Source organism: Numenius arquata, chromosome 7 (assembly GCF_964106895.1).
Source record: "Numenius arquata chromosome 7, bNumArq3.hap1.1, whole genome shotgun sequence".
Classification (NCBI taxonomy): Eukaryota; Metazoa; Chordata; class Aves; order Charadriiformes; family Scolopacidae; genus Numenius; species Numenius arquata.
This window is the reverse complement of record NC_133582.1, coordinates 36,507,535-36,524,178: the sequence shown is the minus strand read 5'-3', so window position 1 is coordinate 36,524,178 and position 16,644 is coordinate 36,507,535. Positions and strand designations below refer to the sequence as shown.

Here is a 16,644-nt window from a genome sequence, read left to right as displayed (position 1 = left end):
TTAAATGTGGTCTTTGCTTGTCCATCAGTGTGTAGCCAGCCCTTGCCAGAGACAGGTGGCCTTTGCCAGCCTTATCTCTGCTTGTGGCCTTTTTCCCCCCAGAGCTGCACCCAGCTGATGGCTCTGCTGCCCCTCGGCTGGGTGCAACGTCTGCCCTTCTCCAGTCTTAAAAAGGAAAGAAAAAATTTCACACTATAGGTATAGGAAATGGAACCGAGTTAAAAAAAGGCTTTTATACAGATTTGAGGTGGTTTGGTGGGGTTTTTTTTTTTTTCAACTTCAAAGCGCTTTGCAAAGATTAACTGCCAAATTCTTTACTAAGCCCAGGCGGTGATTTAACAAGGGCTGCTTTTCCTGTACCACGGGTGAAGACGAAATGTCAGCGAGCCTGTCTCACTGCTCGCCCTGCTCAGCCGTCACTCAGTGCTTCAAGGTGGTTTGGGAGCCCTCCCAAGCCCAGCTCAATGCCCGCAGGAGCTGCAGCGCACGCCACTCCTCCCAAAACCCAGTAAAAAAAACCTTGATGTCAATCCCCTCTGGGTCTGAAAAAGTTGGTCTGCACGATGGGGGATACGAGGTTGAATTTCACAAAGTATTTGAAGTTTTCAGAATTTAACACCTGCCAAAGCTGCAACGCTGCCTGGGCTGTGATTGATTCATAGGTTTTTAAGGCCAGAAAGGACCATTAATCCGATCCCCTGAATAGAGCAGGCTGTCAAAAGCCATCATTACCCCAAAACAAGAATGATATTTGCGTCTGATTAAAGCGCATCTTCCAGAGCTCATGGTTCTTGTAACCATTCCCCTTCCTCCCCACCTGCTATTTCTGTTTATTCACTCAGTGCAACATACTTAACGTCCCACATTTAGGCTCTGTAGGAAAGAAATCATGTTCTTTGTATAGTACTGCTAAGCAGCCAGGATGTATTTGAATGCTGTAAAAATAACAAATAGAAGAAATTACGAGAAACAATAGGTATCCAAATTTACATGCTACAGTTTTTGAAGTTCTCTTATCAAACTATTGTATGAATTCTCAGTGCTACACTCTCTCTCCAAGTTATTTTTTCATGTGAATAAATAGACAATATAACTGTTGCGGCTCCTAGAACCAGTACAGTGGTACGAGAGATAGCTTTTGCCAGTAGTAACCTTCTCAAAATGCTGGAAGATAATGAAAACCTCTATAATTTTTTAAATGTCATTTCATTCTCTGCTAACACAATGCTTAAAAAAAAACTGCTGAGGGGTAAATGCAGCTAAATAAATCTTGAAACCACAGCTCCTTTGCCATTTGGAAAACTGTAACGGCGTCCAAATGTTGCTACAGCAGGAATGAATAATTCATGGCAACAACAAGGTTAATAATTTTGAAACTAAAAAACTACCCAAGAATATCCATAGCAATAGCAAGGTACAGAAATTCTCCTACCTCCTTGCAAGAATTTCATTGGGTAAACTATGGCGTGATACCGGTCGATGCTTAGTGACACAAGGACATAAGTCGAGGCATATAGAAGGACCACCTGGGGCAGAAGGGATAGGAGGCAGCAGCTGAGACACATTTATTGCAGAAAATAATGTCAGCAAGAGCAATGAACTAAGAATATTTGAAAACTACTGAAAAAAAAAGAAGGAAAATGAAGAAACCCCTTTTTTCACCCAGATTTTTGTCCTTTACTTTGTACGCAAAACTTAAAATATTTAATAAATTTTAATTAAAAGTGTTTCAACATTGAATGAACACTTTCAGCATTTAGCACTTCTGATACTACAAAAATGTGTATGCAGCATTTTTGTTAGGGTTTGTTGCCATGGGGGCACAAAGCCATGCAAGCTTGGAGATGCAGGGGAGCACGAGGTTTCTGTACCTGGAAGTAGCGCACGACTCTGCAAACGATATCAGGAGCCATGAAATCTCCAGTGTAACGCCAAATGATGTCTGTCATTATGTTTATGAGTCCCGTGAATGAATCTGCAAAGAAGATGAACTGAAGAAACATTAAAAGAAGCAAAACGCATGGACTGCAGGTGAGCTACAAGGGCAGGTATGACCCTCGTGATGTGCCAGCTCCCCCAGCTGTGACCTGATGGTCCATCAAGAATCCTAGATGAGCTGGGAGGGCCTCAGAAAACGCTTAAAGTTTGGTGGTTTTATTTTCTTTTAATTTAAAACCAAACCATTCAGACAGACAAGGTGGGATTCCTCTAAGCATCAAAGCCAGCATCTGGTTTCTCATGAGCACAACTGGCCACTGCCCTCTGGGCTGGGGTCCAGCCTGGCTGGCATTGCGAACAGGTAGGATGAGCTGCACCCTTAAAAGTGCCTTTTTCTCTCCGTTTCTAATTAAGGGATGTGAGGTGACCAGCTGAGACAGGCACATCAGCCCTAGGCTGGATGCAGGTCCTGGTCTATACCCGCGTCTATACTGAAGTTGCCTAAACTTAGATCAATTCCTCCTCAAATAACAATTCACTTTTTTGTGAGGTGCATAAAAAACAAAATCACCTCTGGGTGTTACTTCCACATAAATCTAAGTCCATGAGACATGTAAGGGGGGCTGCTGGGTGGCCCTGATACTGCAGCCTGCCGGGCTCACCGCCAGCTGCTAAGGACCCCCAGGTTTTCCATGAGGAGTGGATATAATACAGGATTGGAGAAGCTGTAGGTGAGTCTCTAAGCGCATTGTCTCGATCCCAGCTGTGCCAAATATTGAACCATTTAATGCCTTTTTGCCTTTTATTTTACTGTAAAAAGAAATATGTCTCCTGTGAAAGCACCTGGGGTGAAATCCAAACGCTGCTGAAGTTAGTGAAAATTTTGTCAGGATTTTATTTGCAAACTTAATTATTTAATGACTAACCCTGCTCTGTCAGCTTAAAGTTAGCCTACTTATGTCTGTACTTCTCCTGTAGTCTGCATTCACCGAAATGAATACACCTCAGGCCATCTTTTTTTTTTCCTTTTTTTTTTTTTTTTTTTTTTTGAGAAAATCTGAGGAGATATTCCAGCATTTGTCCTGCTTCTTATTGTAGAAATGAACACTCACAGTGATGCAAGTTTTACTCAGGAATTGCAAAAACTGGTACTGCTGTTCTACATATGGGCGATATTAAGTTTTGTCTTTAAACCTAAGATAAATAAGATGCTCTCTCCCTGTAGGACAGGATACGTGATTTAAGTGCCGTCCGTGGAAGAAAACGTGTCTCAATCCAGTGTTTTGCCACTTCAAGTAACACAGCACGTTGCTCTTCTTGCACAGTTTACCACAAAGGGAGAGAGCAGGTTGGGAAAACATTTTGTACAATTTATCAGGACAAAAACAAGTATTACAAAGAAACTTTACTTAAAAACAAAATTAGAATGGTGAGGTACAATGTTTCATTTTGATACCGCCATTTTACACATTCAAAAACCACCTCTAAAATTGACTGTGATAAAGACATTCTAACCTCCGTATCAGAAGATTTTTTGGTTTGAAATGTATGCTTTTGGAAACAAGATATTTCAAGCCTTTTGAAATTCCAGAAATCCCAGATACTTCTAGCTGGAAATTGAGATCTCGGCTTAATGCTTTAGAAGCAACCTATTTTTCTTCACTGGAAAACTAGGATTATTTTTCCTGTATCAGTAATCCTTTTATCTCTTCTTTTTCTTCAAGTCTCAGTTCGGAATGAAATTAGAGCAGAAATATGATTGCTGTTGTGCACAACCACATTGACTCGCTCCTCCTGACTTCATTGTTCAATTAATTCTGGTTTGTTCTTTCCTCTGCTGGTGTTTCTCCACTTTCTCTTCTCTCTGCCTCCAGAGGGAGGTTGGATCAGAGAGGACCTCCAATAGAAAGCTTGTGGTTTGAAACCTTGTGTTAAATGTTACTTATTGATTAGAGTAATGGGGCAAGGGATGATTGTTCCTCTGATGAGTACAGTGGCTTTAAGATTGTACGTGTATATTATTAAGGTGGTCTTTGAAGAAACCACAGAGTTTAAGTGTTTCAAAAAGTGAAATGCATCTTCCAGCAGTGGTTCAAATCCAGTCCTTCCCCTTTCCTTACTCCTGAATTATTGATTCATATTCTCTCTCTCTCCAGTAATGAAATATTCATTGGTTCAAAGTAATACACATCAATAGAGCTTCACCTCAGGGTACCCTCCAGCTTTTGATGGTCTTAGCATCTGTCAAGAAGGCGGTAAATGGGGGTTCAGCTTCCCTCCGGAGCAGGAGGACACGGAGGCTGACGTCCCTCCCACCCATCTCCTGCTTTCTAGAGGAAAGGGAAGCAGAAGAGAAGGCACCTCAGCTGTATCCTCATTTCCCCCTTCTCACGGCCATTTTGCCATCCTTTCCAATGTGCTAGGAGAGAGTTTTGGAGGTGGGTCCTTGCAGGTGAGGCGAGAGATGGGCCAGTGTCTTGGTGGTCTCTGGGACGCTGGGTGCAGAGCCACGTGGTGGGTGCAAGCAATTTGGGCAGACCCAGAAGCAACACTTCCAGTGTATGCCCACGTCAGCTTTTAAGCTTTTAATCTGCAGTTGGCCCCCACGTGATGGAGAAGCCACAGTGGAATGAGCCTTCACTTCAGCTGATGCTTGCCCTGAAGGTGCTCTCCAGGGGTGACCTTCATCCACTCCATGCCATGCAGCTACCAGCCGGTGCTCAGGCTGACGGACCACACGGGGTTTACTTGACTGAAGTAATCCCCCCAAAAGCACAGTGTGGATATCAGCTCCTTCTTTGTCGTGCTACAGGTCTGTTCCCTCTGCACAGCATTACCTCCCAACGCAGCTACAGCCTTAAGTACTTCAGGAGCTTTAAAGACAACTCAGAACTGTCTTTCCCCTGAAAGCCTTTGAGTGAGGTTTTTCAGGTGACTGCAGAGGCTTTTAAGCAAGGTTTAAACCTCACAGCTTCGTGCTGGCGGTCTCAGCTCCTCTCCCCCAGTGGTATATTTTAAGAGCTCTTTCTGAGTTTCTGCATTTCTGAATCCATGCAAAGGGCTAAGCACGTGGTCCTCTGAGTGTGTGCCCCTGAGCACAACACACATGTGCGTGCCAAAGCAGATACAGCCAGCTGTGCGTGTGCACCAAAGTAACCAGATTTCTCAATACCCTTTAATTATAGAAGCATTCCCCCACACATTGTCCTGCATGGCCTCTGCAGGTTTCAGAAATCTCTCTTGTCTTTCCAGTCCTACCAAGCACCTGACCAACTTTTCTCACTCCCTTGCTCTTCTACTGCCGGCTCCAGAGGGTGTTTCTTACCCCCTCTCTCCAAAGGACCAGACTCTCTCAGCCTGACCCAACTGCACATCTTTAAAGCATTTGTCATGCAGACACAGGTTACTTTACATGGAGCCACCAAGTAAATAATGTACCTCATGCACAGGTCAGACAGCATGCAGGAAAAATGCAGCAAACCTAAAAATTATGACAAAAAATTTGTGCTACTCTTCCCTGATGTATACACTCTAACCTGTTGATTCTGTGCATTGTTTTCTGCTACACACCTATAACTCGCTCTCTAGTCAGCTAACCGGTTAGCTCTGTGCCAAGCACACACGCAAGCTCCACCGATTCACTTCTTGCCCTGAATGTCCCACCCGGCCATTTCTTGTGTGTCCTCCTCTCTCCAGTGCCACAAGTACCTTGTGCAAACCATTATTAGTGATTTAGACGATGAATATGCTGCTCATTGTTCTGTTATCTTACTGCTCACCACAGCCACCATAATTAGACTTCATGTTTTTCACACCTTCGCAAGATTGCTTTAGCCTACAGGTCCCCTTCCGCACCAAGCCCCAATGTGCTATAAATCTGATACAGATTTATAGTGTCTGTTTGTGGGTGGGTGTGGTGTGTGGTTGTGGGTGTTTGTTTCGTGTGGTTTTTGTTTTTGTTTTATTTTTGGTGTTTGAGGGTTTTTTTGTTTTGTGGTTTGTTTTTTTGTTTTTGTTTTTGTTTTTTTTTTTATTGTGGTAGGACTCGATGATCTCAAAGGTCCCTTCCGACCAAGAAGATTCTGTGATTCTGTGATCATGAATTACCAGCAGAGCTTTAGTCACTGGTAGATGAATCCTCTTCACCCACGTATCATCTCAGATGCAATTACAGCCACAACCACAGCATCTTGAAATCTTCATTTGCCATGTAATTCGGATTGCTGTGATAGAGGTTAGCGTTTAGTCAGCTGATTTCAGTAATGTGATCTCAGCAGACCACACGTTCCCTGGTTTCTTTTGGTAAGTGTACACCTTGATGTATGTCACTGGATTACATCACTGATGTCCTAAGCAGAAAATGTCAGGTACAGGAAACCAACATAGCTGATCCATCACTCTAAACCCCAGTGTCATAGAATCATAGAACACAGAATCATAGAATGGTTAGAGTTGGAAGGGACCTTAAAGATCATCCAGTTCCAACCCCCTGCCCTGGGCAGGGACACCTCCCACCAGACCAGGTTGCTCAAAGCCCCATCCAGCCTGGCCTTGAACACTTCCGGGGATGGGGCATCCACAGCTTCTCTGGGCAACCTGGGCCAAGGTCTCACCACCTTCACAGCAAAGAATTTCTTTCTGGTATCTCATCTAAATCTCCCCTCTTTCAGCTTAAAACTATTACCCCTCATCCTATCGCTCCACTCCCTGTTAAAGAGTCTCTCCCCATTGAGTGTCCTCCTTACTGCTGGTATCCTCACTGCTCCTTACTAAGCTGGTGGATTGCACAGTAGATGCTTGTATTCTTTCACTGATTAATGTTCCTGGGCCAAATGGCACCAAGCCCGTTCCTTAAAACAGTGCTAATCAACCTTTGCTCATAACTGTGTGTGAACTTGTCATTGCCACTGCTTTCTTAATATTCTTTTTTTTTTTTTTTAGCCACGAAGTGGTGCGTGTACTGTGGTTCTGTGCCTGCATTGCTAGGCAACAGTGTGGCTCACTTAATTCCTCAGAAAAATAGGCAGAAAATCAAATAATGACATATATTCCCTTTTGGTAGAAAATAAAAATACCAGCAAGTGATAGCTTGTGACTTTTAACATAAGTCAAATGTATATTCACAAAATGATGCAGACGAAATGATTCCACATTGAAGAGAAGACAACAGCACTGGTGTCATGGGGATGGTAGGAGTTTGCTTTTGAGGAGAGGTGGAGTTTCTATAAACTAATTTGAAAGAAAAATTCCATGAGACTTCAATAAAAAGGAAAAGTAGAGGGGCGTAGGGAGGAAAGATGGCTTTGCCTGGGGTGCACAGGGAGGGAAAAGCTGCATGTTGGGATTGGCATGAACTTGGAGCCGCATGAACCAGGCAGGTCTGCAACGCTTCAGCTGCCTCCTCCCTGTCGCCATGACTGCAGTCAGTCCTCAAAGACAGAACTAATATCTGGCTTTACAAACCCACCAGCATTTCAAAACGAAGGATTTTTAAACAGCATTTATCAAAAAGACCAAGAAAACGACTGAGAAGGAGAAGCAGCCTGTTGTTCCTAGAGGAGGTGAAAACATGCTGAACGTGGTGCTGCAGCATCTGGGGCTGGGAAATCCACCAGATACTGAAACAACCTGTGAAAATCTTGGGCCCTAAAGACCAATTTTACCCAAGTCTCTGTCGTTCTCAGCAAAATCCCTTTGGATTTTTTTCTGGGAACGACCAAGTGCAGGCATTGCCTCTATGCATCTGAGCACGGGAACCGCTCGGTTCAGGAGGTGATTGCAGCAGCTTGGGTGGCGGGTGCTGCCTTGTATGGCCAACCAGCACAAAAATGTGAAAAAGAAAACATTACCCTTGGAGGGACAAATCTGAATGGGGGCTTGCTGTTGCCGTGAGTGAGACAAATTTTCATGGCAAAAAAACCCTTCACAGAGTTAGAAGTCCATTATTGAAAACAAATGGGGGTAATTAGCGGTCTAGCAGGGGAATAGAGACAGGTTACAACTGCACCAGTTAATCTGTTCATTGCAATTCATTGACTTGATGGCAATGCCAGAGGGATGTGCCTCATGCAGACTTCAAGGCGTCTCTTTCCTTACAACTAAGGAGGTTAAAACAAAAATCTCTGCTAGTAAGTGTGCAAGAAAATATCTCTATCATTTGATTATTAGAGTGAGACCACTCTTCCCTTAAGACACTCACCCTAAAGATGCTGAAAGCCTTTTGTGTCAGAAGTGGAGAGTGGATTGCTGGTGAGCTGCTGTGGGTTAAAAAACTCGACACGTCATCTCAACTGCAGTTTGATCTTTTCCCCTGATGAGAACAGTCCTATCAAGTTGGATGTGGTGATCCATGACTTTTTGGTGAAGCTGTGCCTCCTACTGAAATTTCATCCCTCTTTTCGTGTTGCTTACAGAGTGACTCCATTTTAACGAGGGGTGTTTTGTTCTGCTTTGTCGAAGGCACCAAGCTGCACGAGGCACCCCAGCAGCAGCAACATTTGGTAAGGCAGGACAGGGGTTGCGAGGTCCTCATCAGGGCTGAGCATTTCCCATGGCTCATTTCTGGGGGATGTGGATTCCTGCCACCTACGACTCCTGCAAGAGCACATCCTCTGGAAGCACCAGAAGCAGCAGTTTCCTTACACCTACCTGCAACGGAGAGATAGACCCTTAAAAAAAAAAATAATGGCATCACTGCTCTATTACAGCAATAAGGTCCTGTCTGTGATTTTTGAAGTGACAAGGCAGCCATCGCCGCTCTGCCACTGCTGTGCAGTATCAGGCTTAATGTGCTGTCAGCTAATAAGAGAGAGTGCTGTGATCTTGCCTTGCAAGATAGTAAACCCCTAGCTGATTTTGTTACAGACCTGAGGGTGCAAGCAATTTAAATTTAACTGTACTTGGGGCTCCTGAAGTGGCAGGTTGGCTCGAGGACAGGCACAGGGGAGAGAGCAGGAGAACTTGCCCTACCTCCCGCAGACCCCCCTGCAGCTCATGTCATTGCATTCTTACTCCCATTCTTCTCTTAGCCTGTGCTTTCTGCTGAAAACACCACATGTGGCTTTGCAAGTATTTTCTATAATTTTTTGACCATGTTAGCTAGAAAACATACCCACTCCTCTGGTCTCATTCAGCAGCTGATGGTGAAATAGGTTATGTACCTGGGCACCTACAGGACAAGATACCTAGAAGAGGCTTTTTAAAATGACTACAGTTTTGCTCTTAAAACACTGAGCCCCCAGGAGCCCCCTGCAGTGCCTCTGCAAGAGCAGAGCACCTCGATAGCCCGTTCATCCTTGCTGCAATCACTCCAGGTTGTCTTTGCCTGAGTTTGTAGCTGTTTGCGGTCCCTTGCACTGCAGAACACCTGGGCACGATGTTGGAGCTGGGACCAGCGGGGAGGATGGCTGACACCCCTCGGGGCTTCTGTGAACCCACCCACCCTGAACTTAAGTCTTTTAGAAGCGTTAATGTGGAGCCGATGCGGTTGTGCTGAGGTGGTGCAACGATCCCAGCTCCCTGCTGGAGAAGCCCAGGCAAAGCGGGGGGAAAAGCAGGGGCCAAAATTCGGGGGAATTTTGGGAATTCGGGGGAGTTTTTAAGCTTTTGTGGGGAATCGGCTAGCACATCCACAAGCACTTTGCTCGGCTGCATGCTTGCGCTGCCGCAGGTGTGGGGCAGCAGGTTTCCCACACGTACCGGCAGCATGTACTGTGCCGCTCCTGTGCGCCTTCTCCCTCAGGCCCGGCAGCCTGGAGCAGAACACAAAACCTAATGGATGAAACAAAACCCACTTGAAAATTTTCAAGAGGAAACCTGTTCAGTTCCCCCTCTTAGAGCTATGTGGATTTTTTCAGTGGCAGAATTGATGGGTTTTTTTTCTCTGCCTGGCTCATAAGAAGTGACAGAAAATTTTGTTGCACTGGGTGAGCATTTTATTTATTTATTGCGTTACTTATGTTTCTGCTCTGAGGTCCCCCTCCCCCAGAGTCAGGCTAGAGGTTGTAAAGGGTGGATGCAGTGAGGCTCCTGCCTCACTCTAGAGCTCATCCAGGTCAAAAGATGAAGGGCTGAGAAAAGCATGTACTGCACAACGTTGACCTCTTAAGAAACAGCGTTTGCAAAAGAGCTGGAGAGCAGGTCCCTAGGAATTAAAATTCAGCATTCCCTGCCACTGTGGAGGGCATTAAGGTTTTGTTTAATTTGTCTTTATTAACAAATCTCTTCCTACCATTCCTTCCCACCCCACCCTTGCTGTGGAGTGATGCTGTGGATGCTCAGGCAGTGATATCGCACACTGCTGCTCAATTTTTGTCCAACTGCAGGCTTAAAATTACAGAACAGTAGAAAAATGTTCATTCCCATTTTTGTACCTGCTTTATTTCCCCTGGTATTTGCTGATGGCATGAACAAAAGCATACCGGTCAGATTCATTGCAGAATTGCCTTGTAAAGCCGTCATGTGGAAAAGGTAGCATGTGCAAATGTATACTGAACTTTCCATTAAATATACTGCAATGCCAGGACAGGCTGAAGATGTCATTACATATGGTCTGGATCTCAGTTCTATAATTGGGCTGAATTTGACCAAAATGGACTTCTGAGCATGTGGTCTTATTAGAATAGCTAAGTCTCTGTAGTGCCGTATGTGATAGCTTTGACCTGAATTCCGTAAATCCTGGTAAACATTTGTAAGCAGGTGAGGAAGTACAACATGAAAATGCTGGGTGTTTTGTCCTACAGTCTTTTGGAAAGATGGGAAAAAAAAAACCCATGTTCTATTGTTGGTGGCACACAGACAATCTAACTGAAGATAATAAATAAATATCACTGCTTTAGTATGCAAGAAGGGAACAGAAAAATCTCTACCTTCTTAATGTAGCTTTTTGTTTCAGTGCTTTTTAGTGCATGCAAAAGCTCTTTTCAGCATAATTTCCATTTGATTGCAATTAGAAATGCAGTAGTACAGATGATGGACTAAAAGGTGTTAATGATGTATTTGTACATCTAATGTCAAAAGTTTAAAGTCATGTCTTTTAACAGGAGCTAATGAGATCCTAAATGATAATTTTGAGTAAAGAGTAGTCATTATAGCCATACTGCTGGCAGCACCCTGCTCGTGCAATCCTGTCTCAACATTTACTGCCAGCATATGAAGAAGCCAGGTAGAAAATTCCACACACCTACCTTAATTTATCAACAGAAGTCAAACTCTCACCTACAGTAACTGTAGAATAAGCATCCTGTCTGTCAGACGACAATCCTGCCTGTACTTTCAGCAGAGAATCAAAGAGGAATCCATATAATTTAAAGGCAATATGTTTTCCAAGCAATTCAGAAAGAAATCCACTTCCTCCCTTAATGCTGAAATGTTGGACCCAAAGGATTATGCAGCTTGGCTGCCAAGCATCTTTTATTAAAAACAAAAACAAACATAGTACAACTGTCATTAGGATTTGAGTGTCTGAAACAGGCTGAAGGTAGGAAAGCCATAATCAGTCCTTCAGGACCACAGAACAATTCTGTAGCTGTCAAAACAAGAATTAAGCCTTCCTATAAACTGACATAAATTGACACAGCAAAAGATGACTGTTGCCAATGTAAAAAATCCATAGTTCAATCTGTTGGCTGCTGAGTCTATCTACAAAGCGTATTCAAGGCTACCGCTGGGACACAGGAAAGGTTATCAAAATATCAGCCATCCTAATGTCTGCTTTTACTCTGGGGCCCCAAAGAAAACCCTGACTTCACCTTTTGCCCTTCACATGTGCCTGTACCACATTGTGTGTGCTGAGTGTGATAAGAATATAAAACCTTCTTGCACTCTGCCTTGTCAAAAAAAAATGAGTTGCTTTGAAGAAGGAAAATGATGAAAAGATACATTAAATGGGACCAGGGTTTTGCTAGCCAGACTTAGACATGCTGCTGCTCCGTGTCCTAAAGCATGTTATTCATATAAGTAAAAAGAAGTGCTTGTGCCACCCACAACACTGTGTTCATGGGCTGTGACAAAACATGGACCTTCTGCATCAGATGTTTGTTGGTGTGGCCAAGTCTCTGACAGCACTGGGTGTGCACACCCCTTCCCTGGGGTCCAGAAGAGGTCAACCTTGCACTCATACGAGGGCAAGCAGAGCACCTGAGACCTGCGCAAAGCTTTGCTAAAACAGAGTCAAAGTTTCCCACCAGTGTGGGAAATCATATCTCTCGGATGAGATGTGATTTTTGGTTTGAGGGCTAAGCCAGCCAGCAGCTGTGTCAAAGTTGCAATCCCAGCCCAAAACTGAAATCATGACATGTTAAAAACATAAAGGAAATTAGTCTTTTCAAAATATCCGGCTTCTCTTCCTGACCAAAAATGTCTGGGTATCTTTGAGATGAATATCCAGAAACTTGGATTTTCCTTGCAGGTAATTCAGTGAGATTGATGAGTGTAGAGTATAAATACCAGCTCTCGTTTAAAAGCTAAAATCAATTTACTTGTGGCTTTTCCACATCCTCTAAGTCAGCATCCTAGCAAAGTTGTTTTGAAATTGGGATGTCTTCCAAAATAGTGAATGAATATGAACTTTTGTATTTATTTCCAATTCACATCAAAAATGTAAAAGAAGCTTCATGCAGATCAAAGTGTCTGGAGCAATGAATGATGAACCAGGAAGGGATGTGAGTATTTTTAGCAGCCTCCTAGGAAAAATAGATAACATAAGCCCCAGACTGTATAAATCCAGCAATCCAATGAATTTATAACATCACTGTCTTTTCAAGAACATTTTCTGCACAGTATAAACAAATGCATTGTGAAAACACTGTTTGCTGAAAACAATGCTAACTTGCCAAAGCACTTATTTGCAAATGCATTTGATACACTAACGAGTGGGGGTTTAAGGATTTGGAAACGCGATTGGAAATGCATCGTGCTGTCAATGCAACAGAAGATTCTGTGATTCTGTCTTGCAAGAGTAGGCAGTCCATTTGCTTGTGTTGTTTCATGATGACCAAATTAGTCCTGAGCAGGAGGAAAATATTCTGTTTGTGGCATTATCTGTACACAAAGACCTCCAATAACTCAAAACCATTTCCTTTTCCAGAGCCTCTCAGACTTAAGTTGACATTATAAGCCATATGAGTGAAGCAGAGGGGTTTTTTTTTATTTAAAAGCATACCTGTAAAGGGTATGGTTTTGGAAGCACTGCTTTGTTTTTCTGATGGATCCCGTTGAATCAGTTTTTGCAGTCTATTTGTGTTAGCTGCGCAGAGCGTTCACAGAAATGCAATTGTGTGTTGTAATTTCACTTTGATCACAGTCTCATTTTCTTTCTTGTGTTTCCCACGCAGCCTTCTAGAAAACACAGCAGTAATGGTATGCAGCAGTGGATACTGAACCGCTTGCAAACCACTCAGGCAGCTCATAAAAGCATTATTAAAAGGTAAATGCCCTTTGCGCTCATACTTTCTGAACTACGCAAGCCGAAGGGCTTTAATACTTCCAACGCATTGTAATATATAGAGATGGGCTCTGTTGGGGTTAGCACTACTGCTTTCTAGTCTTGTGCTTTCCTGTCAATCACCGGTTTGGTTTGACTCTGACTCTCCCTCTGGTTCAAGAGGTGTCCGAGGGTTGTTTGCTGGGGACCTCGATGACAGGCAGGTGGCACATATATTCTTTCTGGATGCAAAAGGATCATTTTCAGAGCATGTTGAAGCACCTCCAGTGTCCTTCTCCCAAATCGTGGGGGCTCGGGAGATGTCGAGTCCTCTGAAGGTGCTTCGGTCACCTGCTAACCTCAGGCTGTCCCAAAAATTTGGGCTCTGGAAGAGCTGTGAAGGCCACAGAGGGAAAAGCGGGACTTCTGTGCCCATGTGCTGTGAGTGCTTCACTCAATAAAATAATAATGGAGCTATTTGAAAGACATCCTTGAAGTTCACTGAGGAAGTGGCATATTGCTTTAGCTTCTGTATGCATTAATCAGAGGTCTTCCCCTCTCCTGAGGTCATCCCCTGCTCAGCAATGTCCAGGAATATAACGTTCAGACATGTGAGTTTATTCCTTTACCTGAAGAACTGGGAGTTCATCTGAGGATGTGCTTTCTCTTAAAATCAGACCCCATGCAGGTGTCCTGCAGCTTTCTCCAGGTAAAGGAGAGCAACGACCCTTGCCGCAGCTTTAGCAGCTGAATGAGTATTGCCAAACCTGATAGTTTATTGAGGACTCTTCCCGTTACAGCAGATGCTCTGTGTTCAGTGTATTTTTTTTTCCTCGTTCTAGATTTTTTTTTTTTTTCTGTAAAGTTTCCTGCAATTCTCTTAATCTTTTGTCTATCTTGCCTATTTCTGCTGTAAACTACGCATTAACTTTATGCTGCCTACAGGGTCTGGGTTTTGTAGCCTAAGAGATCTTTCTGCAAATCACAGCCATAAAGGTTGTTTAAGAATAGGTTGGAATATCTAAGACCTTCACACAGACAACAGAGACCAATCTAGCCAACATCAATTTGTCAACATATTATTTCAGTTGGCCTCAAGATCTGTGTCCCAAATAAGAGTTTCTCTATCGGCATATGATTTCCCTCAAAAGTGAGATTATTTTTGCCTTTTGGTTTACTAGTGGAATACCCTTTCCCTTTTGAATGAATAAACTGTACTTACTGCCTTCTTTTCCTCCTCTCCACTGCTCCCTTCCCCATCCTCCACTCCCAGCTCTAAATGTTGATATTTGATAATTTGACAGCTTTGGTCTAGATAGGAGATTGAGTGTTTCTCCCAGAAAGAACACTTAGAAGTTATTTTCAATGGTGCAGTTTATGTTTTCACCGTCCCCAGAAGAAAGTAGTAGGCAATGAGCTGAAGTCTAAATTTAAGCATACTAGCTGCCCTGTGCTACCTGCTTTTGAAGACAGTGTGCACTTAGAGTAAGCTAGCTTCAGAGTGCAATACATGGTTTTAATGTCATCGCTGACACAAAATCCATACTTGAAGTAGCATATACCCACATTACATGCAGGACACAGCGCAAAAAGCTTCCATGCTGATTTCTGTCAGCCACCACTTTGCTGCAAGGCCTCAGTAAATGGCCAACAACCTCCGTCCCCCACCCACCCTACAATGAGACCAATATCATCCGAGATACGGCATGCCCATGCAACTCAAAACTTCTGTTTGAGTAAGTTTTTGCTGGGGAACAGATAAAAGTACTTTTGAGAAACACTTGAAGACTGCAAAAGGTGCCAATTTTTGAACATAACCTGTTAGTTTACTTACTGCATGGAAAGCAAACTGGACACTTGGAAAGTACTTAATGAAAACCATTTTTGGGGTGACGGGGCTGCTATTCCAGTTGATTTGCCAAGCTACAATTGCTAGCATACCCATCCAGGGAGACCTAGAGACAATCCTCACTTACAGCCAGGTTGCCAAGGTACAGGATTCGCTACTGATTTGTTTGTTTAAGAAGTTTCAGTGTTTAAGAGAGGTAGATTTTGTAGCATAATATTATGAGAGGAACCTTCAGAGAAACCAGGTTGATGTGCAACTGATGTGGTTGACACTTATTAATTTTAGATCAGATACCTTTGCAAAGCAAAGATTTCAGGTGGGTGGGTTTTTTTTTTTTTTTCACTGTGTTGTCTTTTGTGTTTTAAAACTTCATGAGAGTTTCTGACATAGAGCAAGGAGATTTGTCACTAATAACTCTTTGACACAAAGAAATGTAGTTGCTGTTTCATAGGGAGTTTGAGTATCACAGGGCTGTAAAAAACTCATCAGAGATTGGAAATGCACATATTGCGCGAGTGACTCAGTGCTTCACGGGTCCCATGCAGTCAGTACTGTGAGGCTTTACTCCAGATGGGCTGTGCCGTGTAACAAGCCCAGAATTTAAAATGTGTCAGACTTGCTATGTGCCTGCATGTGCTTCTCTCTGGGAAACCCAGGAACCCAAATTCAAATTGATTCTGTAAATGAAAGATGGGAGAAGTGATGCCGTATCCTCCTTCTAGAGAGATGAGCAAAACACTGCAGGACCCTGACTTTCTCAGGGCTATGTATGAAGCTGGCCTCAGAAGTGGTGACGCTAGAGTCCATGCTAGGGCTGACAGGAAAAGCCACTTTTGCTTTCCAGCCCTTTTAGAAGGGATCTGACTTCCATTTGCAACGGTCCGTGGCCTTGAAGTTCTTGAGAAAAAGATTTTAAATTAGAGAGAACATCCCCTTGATTTTTAAATATTTTGTGTGTTTCCTTAAAACAAAGAAGACTGAGCAAGAAATGACATTTCTTGTATTTCAGTTGACTTATCAGATATCACTGGAGAGGCAATTTCCTAAGAAGCAGTACGAAATTACCATACTTAATATACTTTAAATTGTTTTTCTGGATTTAGTTGTAACCTAGCAGTAACTCCAGCAATCCCAAACATTAGAAAACCAATGTTGATACAATCCCCATCTCTGTAGCATGGGAAAGCCATTTTCCTAAGAAGGCTCTCCATCCCTCCCACGTGGCAGCAGTTCCTGGTTTTTATGCCCACCTATGTGAGTTGGAAAGTGAAAGTGGACAGAAAACAGTTCTTCCATTTAAGACTAGAAAATATCCATCCATAGAACAACACCATCTCAAAATGTGGAGATGTGCTACTCATCTCCACAGTTAAGGTTATACTAAAAACCCAGTAGATGAAAAGCTGTCCTGGCACATCCAATGGATTGGATCTGG

General features: G+C 43.3%; 1 protein-coding gene across 1 annotated transcript in view; it reads right to left on the bottom strand.

The window, feature by feature from the left end:
• NPSR1 (neuropeptide S receptor 1) overlaps window positions 1–16,644 on the bottom strand; it is a 62,401-nt gene that overhangs the window by 18,201 nt on the left and 27,556 nt on the right. Inside the window, exons 3-4 of the mRNA XM_074150659.1 lie at window positions 1,872–1,975; window positions 1,433–1,526 (exon numbers count right to left, since the gene is read on the bottom strand). Of these exons, the coding sequence (XP_074006760.1) occupies window positions 1,433–1,526; window positions 1,872–1,975 (198 nt within the window). The remainder of the gene's footprint in view (window positions 1–1,432; window positions 1,527–1,871; window positions 1,976–16,644) is intronic.